Consider the following 18,199-nt stretch of genomic DNA (forward strand, 5'->3'; position numbering starts at 1 on the left):
CAGAAGAGTTCACAAGCAAGTCCACATGGTCAGAAGAAAGTTTGTCCGTCCACCTTGATCTTGTCCACCTTGATTTTGTCCACCTTGAGCTTGTCCACATTGTGCTTGTCCACCTTGAATTTGTCCACCCTGAGTTTGTCCACCTTGAGTTTGTCCACCTTGAGTTTGTCAACCCTGAGTTTGTCCACCTTCAGTTAGTCCACCTTGAATTTGTCCACCCTGAGTTTGTCCACATTAAGTTTGTCCACCTTGAGCTTGTCCACCTTAAGTTTGTCCACTCTGAGCTTGTCCACCTTGAGCTTGTCCACCTTAAGTTTGTCCACCTTGAGTTTGCCCATCTTGAGTTTCCCCACCTTGAGTTTGCCCACCTTGAGCTTGTCCACCTTGAGCTTGTCCACCTTAAGTTTGTCCACCTTGAGTTTGTCCACCTTGAGTTTGCCCATCTTGAGTTTGCCCACCTTGAGATTGTCCACCTTGAGCTTGTCCACCTTAAGTTTGTCCACCGTAAGTTTGCCCATCTTGAGTTTGCCCATCTTGAGTTTGTCCACCTTGAGCTTGTCCACCTTGAGCTTATCCACCTTAAGTTTGTCCACCTTGAGATTGTCCACCTTGAGCTTGTCCACCTTAAGTTTGTCCACCTTGAGTTTGTCCACCTTGAGCTTGTCCACCTTGAGCTTATCCACCTTAAGTTTGCCCACCTTGAGATTGTCCACCTTGAGCTTGTCCACCTTAAGTTTGTCCACCTTGAGTTTGCCCATCTTGAGTTTGCCCATCTTGAGTTTGTCAACCTTGAGTTTGCCCATCTTGAGTTTGTCCACCTTGAGTTTGCCCACCTTGAGTTTGTCCACCTTGAGCTTGTCCACCTTGAGCTTGTCCACCTTGAGCTTGTCCACCTTGAGTTTGCCCACCTTGAGTTTGTCCACCTTGAGTTTGCCCACCTTGAGTTAGCCCACCTTGAGTTTGTCAACCCTGAGTTTGCCCACCTTGAGTTTACCCACCTTGAGTTTGCCCACCTTGAGTTTGCCCACCTTGAGTTTGTCCACCTTGAATTTGTCCACCCTGAGTTTGTCCACCTTGAGTTTGCCCACCTTGAGTTTTTCCACTCTGAGTTTGTCCACCTTGAGCTTGTCCACCTTAAGTATGTCAACTCTGAGCTTGTCCACCTTGAGCTTGTCCACCTTAAGTATGTCAACTCTGAGCTTGTCCACCTAGAGCTTGTCCACCTTGAGCTTGTCCACCTTGAGTTTGTCCACCTTGAGTTTGCCCACCTTGAGTTTGCCCACCTTGAGTTTGCCCACCTTGAGTTTGCCCACCTTAAGTTTGTCCACCCTTGAGTTTGCCCACCTTGAGTTTGTCCACCTTGAGTTTGCCCACCTTGAGTTTGTCCACCTTGAGTTTGTCCACCTTGAGTTTGTCCACCTTGAGTTTGCTTTGAGTTTGTCCACCTGAGTTTGTCCACCCTTGAGTTTGTTTGAGTTTGTCCACCTTAAGTTTGTCCACCTTGAGCTTGTCCACCTTTTGTCCACCTTGAGTTTGCCCACCTTGAGTTTGTCCTTGAGTTTGTCCACCTTGAGTTTGTCCACCTTTGAGTTTGTCCACCTTGAGTTTGCCCACCTTGAGTTTGTCCACCTTGAGCCTTGAGTTTGTCCACCTTGAGCTTGTCCACCTTGAGTTTGCCCACCTTGAGTTTGTCCACCTTGAGTTTGCCCACCTTGAGTTTTGTCCACCCTGAGTTTGAGTTTACCCCAGCTTTTGCCCACCTTGAGTTTGTGCCCACCTTGAATTTGTCCACCCTGAGTTTGTCCACCTTGAGTTTGTCCACCTTGAGTTTGTCCACCTTGAGTTTGTCCACCTTGAGCTTGTCCACCTTGAGTATGTCCTGAGCTTGTCCCTGAGCTTGTCCACCTTGAGCTTGTCCACCTCTGAGTTTGTCCACCTAGAGAGCTTGTCCACCTTGAGCTTGTCCACCTTGAGTTTTGCTTGCCCACCTTGAGTTTGTCCACCTTGAGTTTGCCCACCTTGAGTTAGCCCACCTTAAGTTTGTCCACCCTGAGTTTGCCCACCTTGAGTTTGCCCACCTTGAGTTTGCCCACCTTGAGTTTGTCCACCTTGAATTTGTCCACCCTGAGTTTGTCCACCTTGAGTTTGCCCATCTTGAGTTTGTCCACCCTGAGTTTGTCCACCTTGAGCTTGTCCACCTTGAGCTTGTCCACCTTAAGTTTGTCCACCTTGAGTTTGCCCATCTTGAGTTTCCCCACCTTGAGTTTGTCCACCTTGAGCTTGTCCACCTTGAGCTTGTCCACCTTAAGTTTGTCCACCTTGAGTTTGCCCATCTTGAGTTTGCCCACCTTGAGATTGTCCACCTTGAGCTTGTCCACCTTAAGTTTGTCCACCTTGAGTTTGCCCATCTTGAGTTTGCCCATCTTGAGTTTGCCCACCTTGAGTTTGTCCACCTCGAGCTTGTCCACCTTGAGCACGGATGCAGGCATGGCACCTTCCCCTCACTGAGGCAACGTCGATGAACGTCCTGGGGGTTCCTGCAGTGTTGTTTGAGGATTCGGATGACGTTGTAAACGTCGTTCCATTTCAACATGTGTCCAAAGGGTGACAAAATAGGTGAACATGCGGGACAGGTAACAACTTGACATTGTTCGATTAAGATACTCCAGGGCCGTTCTGTTGATAAAGAATACGATAAAGTAGCAATTTCCAAATTCCCGTCTCAGTACCTTACACACTCAGGCCCCGCTTAATCATGAGCGTCCTTGCTACAGCTGCCATCTCACCCAGATCATAACGCCCTACATCCGATCCGATCCCCTTCTAGAACACATGGCCTGATGCAACGTTCACCTGTGCGCTGGTAAACACGAGTGCTGACATCAGCTCGGTAAAAATATAATGTGATCTCGTCGGGAGTGAGAATTCTTCTCCACTCTCATGCCCTGGAGTCAGAATTGGTCGTCAATTAGGGCGACATGCACGGACTCCGAACTGTTATCACATACACCTGGCCCCGATTTCTCCAAACAAACTTAAGTTTTTACTCAAATTTCAAACTGAGTTTGACAATGTGAAACAGCTGAATTTTAACCTCAACTGCATTTATAAAATGAAAAAGCCCAAACAACTTAAGTAATCCATTCACCAAACTCCAATTGTCTAGTATGTTTGCGTTTAATATCAATTTCAGTTCATTCTGCTAAATGCATTTTCTCTGTTTGAGTCAAAACTCGAACTTAAGTCAAAACTCAGACTTAAGTTTGTTTCGAGAAATCGGGGCCAGGTTGGAACCTGTGTCGGAAGTGCTGTCCTGGCGTGAGGTAGTTAATTGTGGGAAACGAGGACGATCAATAACTTGATTGTATTGCCGAAACTGGTGTTTCTGTGGACACGGAATCGACGTCACACTGCCAGGTACCAGACTGAAGCACCCCGATAGCTCTACGTCTGTCATTTTCCCCGGCGTGGCATGTCCAACTTGTTCCAAAATATGAAGAGAGTTGTTTCTCTTCACTTCTTAAGACAACATTGAGTGGAAATCTCCCATATGTCATGTTTCTTGGACAATTCGCGGCTTGCTTTCGATTCTTTGAAACTTTTACGCACTGTTTCTCTGGTTCAAAACCAAGATTTCATGCACAAGATGAACAATGTAATTTCATGTCACAATAACCTTTGCCTCTGTTGTATGCATAACATGCTTTAATCAGACATGAGGAGTCTGTGAGGATGAATGTAGAGCGCATTCCGCTGAAGTAAACTTATGTCGACATCAACAGAAACTGTTATTTTGGTTTGTCATCACACTTATTACGCCATCGTTAAGCTCAATAGATCCATTAGTCCTTCGGGAACACGTTAAGAACATCCTAAGTCGGATGACTGTGTGCAGCCAGCACCCATGACAGATTCGCTTTCGACAGATGAAAAATTGGGTGTTCATCTTCCATTGGTAAGAATATGTGGCATGCCTCCTCTTCTCGAGCTGATACTCAGGTGGGAACAAACTGGATCGACAGATTGTCACTGTTACATTGGACAATATTTACAGTGTTACCGTGCCACCCAGCTGTACCTTCAGCCCACCCACTCACCTGTGCAAGTAGGATCAGATCCAGACCAGGTTCCAGGTGCCTGACATGTCCTCGTCTCATTTCCGCTCAAGGTGAATCCCAGCTGGCAGCTGTACATAATCTCATCCTGGTAGAAGAAGGTCTGTTTCTTACTGTGTAGGACGCCATTGGTGACATCACTAGGACGAGGACACGTGTTCCCTGAAATACGGATGGTGTGGAATAAAACGAACTTTGAGATAGTAATGAAGGTAATAAACACGGAAACTCAGCGTAAATGTCTTTTAAAATATGTCAGTGTGACACGAAACTAAATATAACATAACAAAGTTTGCTATCTGACCCATCATTATTCCAACTCTGTTGTATGACGACGTATGATATTGCGGTGCACCTTGTACCTCCGTCACACCTCTACTAGGTGTCAAACAATTCTGTTCTACTGTACGTCCTGTCGTGACGAACATCACACCCAGTCTAACCTCACTCAAGCAGTTCTGTCATCATGATATGTTAAGTGTCCACATTACCACCATAGGAGCTACTTGAACTGGAGCTACTCACGGACACACGAGTGGTTCACATGGTACACGTCAAGTCTCTTGAGACCCGTCTCGCCTTCCACGATGAACTTCGAGTTGGTTCCATTTTCAAACAGTTTGTATCCCTCTTTGCAGGTGCAGGTGTAGGATCCCGCGGGGAGTTCTGACAGCCGTCTTGGCAGCCGCCATTACCGTCACTGCACTCGTTGATATCTGTCGATGAACGCGGGACTTAAGTCCAAATATTCACAACCAATAGTACCTGTAACCACTGCTGGACGAGGTTAGCCCAATGTTAACTTGAAATACACTGCATCACTTCACCAACCAACAGTACCTGTAACCACTGCTGGACGAGGTTAGCCCAATGTTAACTTGAAATACACTGCATCACTTCACTAACCAACAGTACCTGTAACCACTGCTGGCCGAGGTTAGCCCAATGTTAACTTGAAATACAATGCATCACTTCACCAACCAACAGTACCTGTAACCACTGCTGGCCGAGGTTAGCCCAATGTTAACTTGAAATACACTGCATCACTTCACCAACCAACAGTACCTGTAACCACTGCTGGCCGAGGTTAGCCCATTGTTAACTTGAAATACACTGCATCACTTCACCAACCAACAGTACCTGTAACCACTGCTGGCCGAGGTTAGCCCATTGTTGACTTTAAGTACAATGTAGCTGTCATCATCTCAACAGTTCAGAAGATTGTGATGATGCTTGCAGCGATTTTCAGTTAACTTTTAAATTGAATGCATTTTGTTTTCAGAGTATGAATCCTTTATTCAGTGATAGGTACTAATCCCCACCCACATTGTCCGAATACCCTGCACGGTTGGTCGACAGTACCCGGGTTACCGGGGCCTTCGAATGGGCCCCCGAGAGTGACCAGGGGAGACCTTGGGTCTTTGATAAGTGCGATAGAGGCTTGACTGATTAAGGAGATTGAAACTTTTATTTCAGAACTATGCCCCCAAAATAGCTTCCCAATTCGATATAGAACAAAACAAAACGTGTCTAATATGTCACTTTCGACTGCAGTACTCTTTCGCTACACTGCAATGGAGTGTATGTATGAACAATCGAGAAATACCATCATGCACAGAGGAAGATCTCACTGAAATACAGCACATATTTTACTTGATATTGAACATAACTAAATGCATGTTGTACACTCGAACCTTCACACAGCACGGGAGTCCCTGGTCTGTAGCCATGTCTGCACACACACTTGTAGGAGCCGACATTGTTCACACAGGTCTGTGTAGACAAGCAAGGGGACTTGGTGACACACTCGTCTTCATCTGCACAAAATATATCACATGAAGGTTTCAACGAAGACCAAATATTGCTGGGAAACTTCTGACACATGCGATGAATATCAATCGGAGTTAAACAAGTTTAACGTTAGAGGAGAAGTGTATACCCCAGCCTGCCTATAACTCTAGTTCTTCTCACCTGAATGAAGTCACTGCACAGATTACCTAAACAAGTTCTGACATCCCACACGTGAATATCCCCAGTTCATGTTTCTGGCCCTTCAATGTAGCTTAGTTACCGGAATTCACTATACATACCCACGCAGGAGACTTCCTCAAATCTGCCGTCCGCTTTACACGTGAGGACGGCTTCTGTTTTGTTTGTAGTGGAGGCCCAATAGCCAGGCTCACACGCCAGAGTTACCTTGTCCTCGAAATCAGCTGGCTTGGCCACGTTCAGCAAGCCCAAAGCGATTTGGGGGAGAGCACATTTCTTCCCTGAAATGAATATACCTTGCTATGAATCCATCATCAGAGATAGCACTAGGTATCTTTTCACCAGGTTAATTGCGAAATACTCTTTCACGATTTTATAAACGGAATCAGTGGTTTGTCGTCATTACCACAACATATGTATTTCACGAAATGCTTGGATATGTCGCAAGATAATTGTTGGATACCAGTTGTCAATATGACTCTGATTTGACCCAATACATCGTTTATCACATGGAAGATGATCGAGAACTCCCATCCCTTGTGTTATGCTCTGGACTTGCTCTCAAACGTGCGGCGCTATTGATGTTTTTAAATTTCTTGTGGTGGTGTTGAAAATTGTAAATAATATTGAAATGGTTGAACTAGTAGTGTATATGGAAGAATTACTTTTAAATAATATTATATTTTTGTATTAATAATGAATATGTGTATATGTTGAGACAAGGCCTCGTCGTTACATGGCTGAAATATTGCCTAAACAACGTTAACTGTAGCTAGTCTGGACATAATCCACAGTGGAGTGTTATTGCTACAGTTTGTACGTATTCTCGAAAGTTTGGCGCAGTGGGTATAGCCTGTATGATTCTGCAAAGTAGAGCGCCATCGGTACAGACTGGACTACCTCTCACATATACGCCTCTAAAACGGCGGTATTGATATGACATGAAGTTCCTCACATATACGCCTCTACAACAGTGGTATTGATTTGACATGCAGTTATTATGCAAGTATTATACCCTATGTGCTTACTTTCACAAGTTGTGCACGTATTATACACTTTGTGCTTACATTCACAAGTTGAGCACGCATCACACACTCCTTGCTTACTTTCACAAGTTGAGCAACTATTATACACTTTGTGCTTACATTCACAAGTTCAAAACGTATTATACCCTATGTGCTTACTTTCACAAGTCGAGCACGTATCATACACTCCATGCTTACTTTCACAAGTAGAGGAGGTATTATAACCTTTGTTATTACATTCACAAGTACAGAACGTATTATACCCTATGTGCTTACTTTCACAAGTTGAGCACGTATCATACTCTCTGTGCTTACTTCCACAAGTAGAGGACGTATTATACACTCTTTGCTTACTTTCACAAGTAGAGAAGGTATTATACGCTCTGTACTTACTTTCACAAGTAGAGAACGTATTATACGCTCTGTGCTTAGTTTCATAAATGGAAAACGTATTATACACTCTGTGCTTACTTTCACAAGTTGAGAAGGTATTATACACTCTGTGCTTAGTTTCATAAATGAAAAACGTATTATACACTCTGTGCTTACTTTCACAAGTTGAGGACGTATTATACGCTCTGTGCTTAGTTTCATAAATGAAAAACGTATTATACACTCTGTGCTTGCTTTCACAAGTTGAGGATGTATGATGCAATCTGTACATACTTTCACAATAAGAGAAGGTATTATACACTCTGTGCTTACTTTCACATGTTGAAGACGTATTATACACTCTGTGCTTACTTTCACAAGTTGAGAAGGTATTATATACTCTGTGCTTACTTTCACAAGTAGAGAAGATATTATACACTCTGTGCTTACTTTCACAAGTGCTTTCTGTTACTTTCACAACAGGGGTATGTATTATACACCCTGTGGATACTTTCGGAAGTGAGGTACTTATTATACGCTCTGTGCTTTCTTTCACAAGTTGAGGACGTATTATTCACCTTGTGCTTTCTGTTACTTTCACAACAGGGCTATGTATTGTACACCCTGTGGATACTTTTGGAAGTGAGGTACTTATTATACGCTCTGTGCTTACTTTCACAAGTGGGGTGGTATTTAAATACTCTGTACATACTTTCACAAGAGGGGTGGTATTCAGGTGCTTTGTTCTTACTTTCACAAGTGGGGGCGGTATTGGTCCACGTGTTGGTGGTGTTGCAGAGTCTGCGCGAAGATCCTTTAATCTCATAGCCGGCATTGCACGTGTATTCCACGATTGCCCCGTACGACGTCGCACCTGTCGTGGTGATGATGTTGGAATCAGCATTCGTCACAGCAGGAGCAGCACCACACGTGGCAGCTAAGGGAAGACGGAACGGATTAGACACGTGTTGGCTGTTAAGTCTTTTTGCATTACATGATTAAACATAGAATCCTACATTAGTAAAGTGTCACCGTTCCATTGGTGTGGATGCTTGAATAAGCAAAGAAACAGCTGAATCTGGAACGGAACGTTATCTACCTGATTCCTGGGTTAAATAAGCCTAGCTATTTGCATCATGAGATTTTTTGGTCACATACTAAAAGGTTATGGCCTGACCGTTTTCCTTTCGCCAGTCATATCAGCCGAGACTACTGTATTAGTCCAAGGGCTGATATAACTGGCGAAAAGGAACCTGTCATATCATAACCACACACCACATCATACCCAAAAATGTTTAGGAACATCTAAAATTATCTTTGTTAACAATTTTGCTTGCAAAGGAACATTTTTCCGTTTTCTGTTTACACATAGCAATATCAATCGCCGAAACGCAGCAATATTCAAGCAGTATTTGCATTCATTTCACATGTAGAGTGATTCTATAGGGTATAAAGAGAGACTAGAATACATGATATGATACACAAGTACGAGAAATATGCAACGATTAACAACTGAAGTGAGAGAAAGAGCCATTGGGATGGTGCAAATGGGGTAGACATACAATGGTGTTGACAACGCCCCCGGATGCCACCGTATCACGATTATTTAAACTTATTCAGGGCTTCAGACAGACTGGGGTCACCGTAGACAGACCAAGAAATGGACGTCCACGCATCACAAAGCCAGCTGTCGATAGGTACCTCCGTCATTAAGGAAGGAGGGTAAGGTTTCTTTTGGCGTTACTGTAGACATTTGCCAACAGCCAGTATTGTATGTGCAAAATGGCCCGTATTATTCCTAGGTATATGATAAATGATGTTATCATATTACTACAGGCACATACACAGATTATTCTTACTGATAGTTATTCTGATATGTGAGTGAGTGAGTTTAGTTTTACGCCGCACTCAGCAATATTCCACCAATTGGGCGGGGTCTGTAAATAACCGAGTCTGGACCAGACAATCTAGTGATCAACAGCATGAACATCGATCTACGCAATGGGGAACCGTATGCCATATGTCAGCCAAGTCATCGAGCCTTAACACCCGATCCCGGTGGTCGCCTCTAACGACAAGCATGGGATACTGAAGATCAATATTCCAACCCGAATCTTCACGGGTTTATTCTGATATGTGATTATGATACCATGATGATAACATAGTTAGGTTTCTCCCACAGCTGGTATAGTATTTAGCATAGTTCTTCAAGGCGAAACGTACATAGTTCACCTCAGCATATACTGACACAGGAAGGGTATCCTCACAGAGAGTTACCTAACATGTTCTGACAGATACGTGTGCAGTCATTTTATTCTTTCACACTTAATGATTACATAGGAAGGTGTTTTCGTCCGTTTACTTACATTCACATGTGGGTAGTGTCTGCCACTTTCCAGATGTACCACACGTCACCTCCGGTGTCCCTTTCATCGTGAATCCATTGTAGCATTCATAGACAGCCTTGCTGTTGTAGGTTACAGCCCCACTGTAGTTCTTCACGAAACCAAACTCAATGGCATCCGGCGCTCCACAGTAGACCACTGAAATATATAACCGGCAGAGTTGGATAATCCCTTTCGGCAACTAGAAGCTTCCTGGCCACACCTTTCAAATACACCGATGTTCCTACATTTCATGAAGTACATGGGCTACACAAAGTATTGTAGTCTTGACTACCAGTTGTCAAAGTTTTGGAAGCCGCGTTGGCTGGGTGAGTTAGATGGCTGAATTTGTGTGCTGGCGATTAGGTGCCTTACTGAAATGGTTTATGCCCAAATGTTCATGGTAAAATCTGACTACTTTATGACAGACATTATGTATTCAAGTAATAACTTGCTTCATGATTCTAGGTTTGATACAAAATAATATGTAACTGAAACCTCAGAGGTTTGGGGTTATTATTGTTAAACATATTTTTCTAACCCTAGATGTTCAGGGTTCAATTGAAACTACAGCCAAGGATGAACAACACACGCCAAGAGATAAACCGAATTTTAACTGACACAAGTCTTAATTAACAGTGTCTCATACAATCACTGTGTTACCTAGCCGGACATGGCTGCTTACCATGGTTGCTACCGCAATGTCTCATACAATCACTGTGTTACCTAACCGGACATGGCTGCTTACCATGTCTCCTACCCCACCAGTGCTACTTACCCTGACAGGTAGGATATCTTGGATTATCCCACTTCCCTCCCTTCTCACAAAGGAAAGACACAGTAGCTTTTTGATAATATTCCTCCTGTTTGAACGAGTATCCAGTGTTGCAGTTGACAGTCACAGAGCTAAGATAGGCTGTAGCGGCAGATGATTGCGCCATGTTGGCCGAGGCGGGAATAGTAGGGCAGTCTGATAACAGAGTAGCATATTTAACGATAACACACACATTTCTCAACTGGCTCTTTAGTCAACAAATGGGAATATCTGAATGTCCCCCATTCGTAACTGTACTGGCATTGCCACCAGTGCACACATATTATACACATGGAAAAGGGTATTGCAAGTATCAATGTGCTAAAGGAACTTATCCAAACTTCAATTTACTGACCCTCGTTCCCTGACCTGTGGTCAATTGTCGTGAACAGGTGCGGTCATTTGTCGTTAACAGGTGCGGTCATTTGTCGTTAACAGGTGCGGTCATTTGTCGTTAACAGGTGCGGTCATTTTCAAGATTCTGTCATATAATCCTAAAAAATCGCATAAGCATCAATAACCAAGCATCAATAACCGAGCACAATGTCAATGTCTTATACAACTTCCACGAATTGCAATAACATCCGTGACTCTCCTCCTCCTAACTGTATTAGACGTTCCAATCTTGGATGGCGGACTTGTTCCAAAACATCAAGATTTAGTACTGGGGGATATCTCTGCGTATTCTACGATCCATAATGTCACAAGTGCGCTCTGTGCAATTGAGATCTGACGGGCTAGGGTTGCTTCCGCCTCTTGAATTTAGAAATCGCCAACGACATACCACGATGTGGCCTAGCATTGTCGTCAATGAAGACTGGCCTTGTGTTCAGGAGAGCGCCATCGAAATGTGGTACAACAATCCTGTCTAGGATGATTTTGGAGTAGTTGACAGTTGAGGAGGCCAGATTCTTTTTCAACAACGAAATCAGTTTATTTCCGGTTATGTCTAACTGTATGAATACTTACTGAAACTTGATAATTGCTTAATATTTCACGTAATGCTCCTTTGACTGTAGCACGTACATATCTAAAATCAATGTATGATGCACTCGAAGGGTTAAATTTATCATACAAATAAACATCATTATGCTATGACTAAAACGGATGTATAGGCGATACCTTAGCATGTGTATATTAGGCACATAAATAAGCTCTATTCTCGCATGCGAACAATGTCAAGCGTTAAAGATATTTAACATACACGAGTGCGGCAATCTGTTTGTCACACGCCGACATACCACACCATTGTAGTACCGAATTAATGTTTGGAGGAGCGAATCACGGACCTGGATCTGACACTTGTTCATTACTAAAAGAAATCGTCAGTCGATTGTACAAATCCGACTATATCATGAACATTGTCCATGAATCACCATCAAAACAGTGATTGATGGTGAGCGTATCCTGCCCCACCGACGCAACCCGTCATGAACATATGCAAAGATAAGTCAGCTGAAGAAATTGGGGAACGTATGGTACAAGTCAAAATGGGGAACTGCATCAGTCATCAGTCAACCAAAACACTGGAAGCTTTACTAAGGCATTAAATGTTGGTACTTGCTGCTGATGAGTGACGCTCACCTATTGAGAACTCAAACTGGAAACCCCCCTCGTCCTGGATGAGGCTGGACTTGAACCTGACGAAGAGAGTGTTGCCTCCGTTGACGCTGGGAAGAGATGACGTTAGGTCCCCGGTGTAGCCGCTGCCCGAGTGGAGGGCTGCAGCCGATGCGTCGGAACCATTGTATATCTGTCGTATATTGACATCGCAGTTACATATCGGTAAAGGTTATAGCATTATCTGAATTATTGTATGAAGGTCTTAATATTCCAACTACTATAACCTTACAGACATCGTCAGTAATACAGAGATAATAATTTTACCAGATTACGTCTTTCTGATTTGTTTGCAAGACATGACGTCTGTAATAGTGTACCTCGATTAGATCCTTGCCAACGGTCTCCAGAACGAGGTAAAGGAATTTGACCATGAGGTTCCTGTTAGCACCACTCGGCGCCTGAATCTTCCAGGAACAGGTCACAGAGGTCGGGTATATCTTCTTGTTGAATCCAGGAGAGGTCACTGTGCCACTAGCTGCTTGTATCTCAACGTTGCATCCTACAGACGAGGGATGCATAGATTCTCTTTACTTCTTGTTTAGAGCATGCATGAATCAATGACTCAACGATGCATCCTGGTGATGAATTCTATCGATTACATAATGCATTCCCCGACCGTTTATGTAGCAATAACCCACACTGATCATTGATATGTATAGTGCTAGATATCACATTAACATCAGCTTACCATTCTTAACCCTGAGCTTAATGCCACGTCCCCCTCCAGACGTGTCTTTCCCTTTCAGGATAATCCGAATTTTACTGGCGGTGGAGATATAGATGGCGGGAGAAGAGAGATCCGTCCGTCTGGAGGCCATCAGCAGTGAGTCGTCATACCCTTCCCCATTGTAGACCATCAGCATCCAGTCAGGGCCAAGGTCAACGTCCTCCACCTCAACAACAAGAAAACAAATATCATTATCAATCTATTCCTCGATTTCCTTCAATGAACACTATTTTACCAAAAAGAAGTATTAAGTTAACTGGAGCTGGACACCAACCACTCAAGTCGGCATTGTTAGCTGTGTTGTGTATGAGATCAACTTACCATGAGTGTGACAATTGTATTGTCTGAGCTGGACACCAACCACTCAAGTCGGAAACCACTGGGTGGGGTACTGGGGAAGAATGGCGACGTCAAGTCTGTCCAGGAAGACCCAGCAGTTATAGGACGGACGTCCGTCGAAAGGGCATTGTTAGCTGTGAAAAGAATCCACAAAATCCACAAAATATCCATAAAATTATCATCATTCTTCATTATCTCAACTTCTAGAATGCCCATCAAAGAATCCACGAAAGTATAATACAAAGAAACACTTTACGAAGGTAAAGGCAAGCTGTGCCAACACAATCCACAAACTTACATGACGACCAGGTGAGGTCGAAGCCAAATGTTGTAACGGAGGAGTCGGATGTAAGACGTAGCAGCATGATGTTGTTGGTGCTGAAGATGACCTTGTTGCTGAGGCTGCCTGTCAGTGTCTCCAACACCCGGGTGTCCAGTATCGTCTGGCCCCCAACCCTCACTTCCAGTAGATCCACCTTATCTTCCAGGCGCACTGAGCTGAACTGAAACAAGCAAAACACCAGTTACTCATGCTCTGCATCTCCTCGCTCCATGTTATGCCACACGCACACATGAAAAGTAAAGTAAAGAAAGGCACCCTGTTGAACATGACCAATTTGACCGTGTTCCAATCTTTCCATGTCCCTTTCAAAGCATAAGCTCCGTTTGCCTCTTCCGCAAATACCAACATGTACAGACGCCGGACCAGTCAAGAGCAGATGCAGTGGTGATATTATCTATGTTTCATCACGAATGTATGTAGGATATGCTGAGAGCGTTACGCCTCCAGCTACGGTTATCTCCCCCTGCTTACCGTCACTCCAAGCTGTGTTCCAGGAGGTGAGATGATGGTCCACATACAGTCGGCGTTGTTGGCGTAGCCGCTGAAGTAATTGATTCTGCCACTGGCGCCGGTGTTTGTAAATGTGCACTTTGAACCTATATGAGATAAAATATTAATTCGCCGTAATCTGTAACCTGAAATATGTACGAAATACTTTTTGGATTTTCTCTGTCTCCAAACACAAATACTGCATCAGTACAGGTTACAGGCCGTCACGTTACTGGAAGTGTAACACATTCTGAAATAGGCCACGAGATGTTTGGAGTGCTCGTCTGCCATTTGTGTCACTTACTGCAGTCCATCTCGTCCCTGTTGTTGCCACAGTCGTTGATGCCGTCACACTTCCACTTGCTGTTCAGGCATTTTCCACGTCCACAGTCGAAAGAACCTGTTATTTTCAAAATTAATTGAATAAATTGCACAAGTCTGTGCTAAGGATTAAATAATCCTCAGGAAAAAATGGCTCAGTTACTTTTTCAAGTATTGATTTGAACATTGCATTAATGAACATATTTGTAAATCCGCTACACAAGATATGCCTATTAACCTTTGTACTTTCATTACCAAGAAACATCTCATGTTAAAGTCAGTTCTTTACACAATATATGCTTGAAAAACATCTAGTTAGTAAAAGACACGATCATGGGTTTATGTTTGAAAATCGTTTTTAATATAACTATAGGAACTGATGTATATGATCCGCTATCAACATATATAGAGAACCTTTCCAAGTATATGTGTTTTTCTTCCGTAAAATCTGAATATCTTCGTTGACTTGGTTGACTTGGTTGACTTGGTCGATGCTCAGAATGGCAATAATTGGGTTGTCTAGTTCAGACTTAATTATTTGCACACCGTCGGTATATAGCTTGAAGATTGCTGTGTGCGGTGTTACACAACAAACAAACAAACCTTCCAAGCACGATGGGGTCTTGCAAAAGAAAGGGAGACGACTCTGGCATGACACAACCTTCCATCGACCGTTCTTCTGCACAGCAGCACAATCTCCTTCCTTCACACTGGCTGGGGGCTCGTTAACGTCCCAGTAGCCCGTGCAGGAATCTGAGGTCAGGGGAATCACATCAGAATTACATGTCTCAGTAGCCCTTGCAGGAATCTGAGGTCAGATGAATCACATGAGAATTACATGTCTCAGTAGCCCTTGCAGGAATCTGAGGTCACGAGAATCACATGATAATTACATGTCTCAGTAGCCCTTGCAGGAATCTGAGGTCACGAGAATCACATGAGAATTACATGTCTCAGTAGCCCGTGCAGGAATCTGAGGTCAGGGGAATCACATGAGAATTACATGTCTCAGTAGCCCGTGCAGGAATCTGAGGTCAGGTGAATCACATGAGAATTACATGTCTCAGTAGCCCGTGCAGGAATCTGAGGTCAGGGGAATCACATGAGAATTACATGTCTCAGTAGCCCTTGCAGGAATCTGAGGTGAGGTGAATCACATGAGAATTAAACGACCCAGTAGCCCTTATGGGAATATGAGGTTAGGGAAATCACATGAGAATTATTATTCCCATAAGCCCTTACAGGAATCTGTGGTCACAGGAGCAGAATCGCATGAATCATAAAATCAAAATATCCTTTATGGCAGTCTGGGATTAGAAGATTTACATGAGCAGGTACACTAAACGATCCAGTTGCTCTTACAGGAATTTGGAGTCAGAGAAAATTACAATAGCAGGTCTATTAAACGATCCAATAACCCTCAAAAGGAATCAGGGGACTTTCTGTACTTGAATCTGTGACATCTGATTCATAATTTACCTCATGCTGATCATTACTGACATATCACCTGCATTCCGTCATGGATGGTAAGATGATCAATTTGTGGATAATATTTTGTATGATTCCCGTTGTAAGGTATGTGAAAATGGACTAAATTATTTTGATAATACAATACCTTAATTGTGTCGTGGAAAACATTGTTACTTACTTTTAATTTTGTCTCCAACCCAAAACATCTTCCATGAACCCGCCATGTCGGCCAGAGCCTTGTTCTCGACTTCGTCTTGTATGTCCAAAGGCATCCCTTGTTCTCTGTTACAAAACATAGATGATAGCTATGCCTTGATATCCGTAATCCACACCCGTCTGGTAGGCTGACTAGATACCCAACAACATATGTTCGTCCCATAAGGCTACCAAATGGGTGATCATTCTGGTGATCGAATCTAGTCGAGACGGGACTATTTTCTGACCACAATCATGAAGCTGCAATACTGGCGCTTAACAAGGAACAAATACAACTATTCTTGTAACAGTATCCAAGGCCAATAACTCCGAAATATTGACACAAGATGGGCTCAGTTAGATTAAATGTTAGGGAATAATGTATTCATAGTATGGGGAAAGGGACAAGTCTGACTTGTAGCGTCGATAAACATGTTAAAACATTAACAGCTAATTACATCCCGGTCATGCTACACCTCGGGCGTATTGTTGTTGTCTCCCTTGGTTCATCCCTGCACATGTGTTACCCAAACGTTATAGAAACGGTGACACGACGTGCAACATACAAACATGCAGTCGCCCCCTCACGGAACCCACGCCCCCTCAGTACCACTTTACTTTGAGGCAGCTCAAGCACCAAACCTATATTAACTTTGATACATATAGCCACGTGTGTATGAGGATAAATATTCCAGTTGTAAGCTTCCCCCGGGTGTACCTCATACAGAGCTCTTGTGCTGCTTCCCATTCCATCGCCTTTGACACTTTGAGATAACAACTGGTTCCATAAAATGTCCATCCTGTAATGAAGAATTCGAAAATATTGATTAAGTTTTACATTTTGCACAGGTATCCAGTCTTCAAATGCACTTTGGTTTACGACACACTTCTGGGAAGACGCAGGATGTGACTGGCCGAGGTTGTCAGTTATCTGCATCAGTGGATAACAGTACATGTTTGTCTCGGTGCTCTCAGTCAGCTGGGGATGGAGACATGGAGTGGTTGAGGTGGGGGTTTTGACCAGAGAACGTGTAGTGTTACTAGTCGGGTCGATGCTATTATAGTTAATGTTTAGAAGGTAAACCAAGTGTGTCTTAATCAGCTGACCTCCTTTTCTTTAGCTTTGATGACACCTGTCTACCTAGATCAATTTAGTTACCCCAATCCCCTTTCAATTAAGCGGTTTCACTTAGCAGTTTCGTACATATTAAAAGTAATTCATCCATGACAATTTCATTTGTCATAATGAATGTGACAAATGTTTTACAACGGGATCCCAGTCATTTCCCCACCAAGTCAGTTCCCCACCCACCATTTCCCCACCCGGACAATACCCCACCAGAATATATATTTTCATTGTTATTTCACTCAAATATATGAATGAATGAACAAGAAGTAGTGTAAAAAAAAATTCATTCATTAATATTCAGGCGGATTTTCTTGGCAACTGGGTTAATAAATTTGGTTGTGATTTCTCTCAAATATAAGAATGAATGAACAAAACGTAGTGTTCCATTCATTAACCATCATAGAATATATAGTACACGTGTAATGAAAACGTGTGTTACAGCAGTGTTACAACACGTTTTTATGTTATTTTCATATAGATGTTACACATGCGTGTAATCTTTAATTTCATATTCTAAATCCCTTCACTCCAACATCTCAAAGTCTAACACAGTTCCCTTCAGTTGCACTATTCATCAATTTTGGGAGGTGTTTTCAAAAGGATGGGGAAATGATCAGGCAATGATATTCTTGAGTGGGGGAATGATCAGGCAATGATATTCTTGGGTGGGGAAATGATCAGACAATAATATTCTTGAGTGGAGAAATGATCAGGCAATAATATTCTTGAGTGGGGAAATGATCATGCAATTATATTTTTGGGTGGGGAAATAATCAGGCAATAATATTCTTGAGAGGGAAATGATCAGGCAGTTATATTCTTAAATGGGGAAAGGATCAGGTAATAATATTCTTGGGTGGGGAA

The 18,199-nt window shown here is 43.1% G+C and overlaps 1 protein-coding gene across 1 annotated transcript in view; it reads right to left on the reverse strand.

The window, feature by feature from the left end:
* The window catches only part of LOC124262974, a 152,182-nt gene that overhangs the window by 115,349 nt on the left and 18,634 nt on the right, over window positions 1-18,199 (reverse strand). The window contains 17 exon segments of the mRNA XM_046697591.1: window positions 4,098-4,277; window positions 4,667-4,831; window positions 5,810-5,932; window positions 6,206-6,385; window positions 8,253-8,438; window positions 9,868-10,044; window positions 10,664-10,855; window positions 12,284-12,452; window positions 12,640-12,821; window positions 13,011-13,215; window positions 13,371-13,522; window positions 13,687-13,891; window positions 14,203-14,327; window positions 14,525-14,620; window positions 15,145-15,294; window positions 16,190-16,293; window positions 16,925-17,006. Of these exon segments, the coding sequence (XP_046553547.1) occupies window positions 4,098-4,277; window positions 4,667-4,831; window positions 5,810-5,932; window positions 6,206-6,385; window positions 8,253-8,438; window positions 9,868-10,044; window positions 10,664-10,855; window positions 12,284-12,452; window positions 12,640-12,821; window positions 13,011-13,215; window positions 13,371-13,522; window positions 13,687-13,891; window positions 14,203-14,327; window positions 14,525-14,620; window positions 15,145-15,294; window positions 16,190-16,293; window positions 16,925-17,006 (2,673 nt within the window).

This window comes from Haliotis rubra, unplaced genomic scaffold (genome assembly GCF_003918875.1).
Source record: "Haliotis rubra isolate DU_JTF1 unplaced genomic scaffold, ASM391887v1 Scf862, whole genome shotgun sequence".
Lineage (NCBI taxonomy): Eukaryota > Metazoa > Mollusca > Gastropoda > Lepetellida > Haliotidae > Haliotis > Haliotis rubra.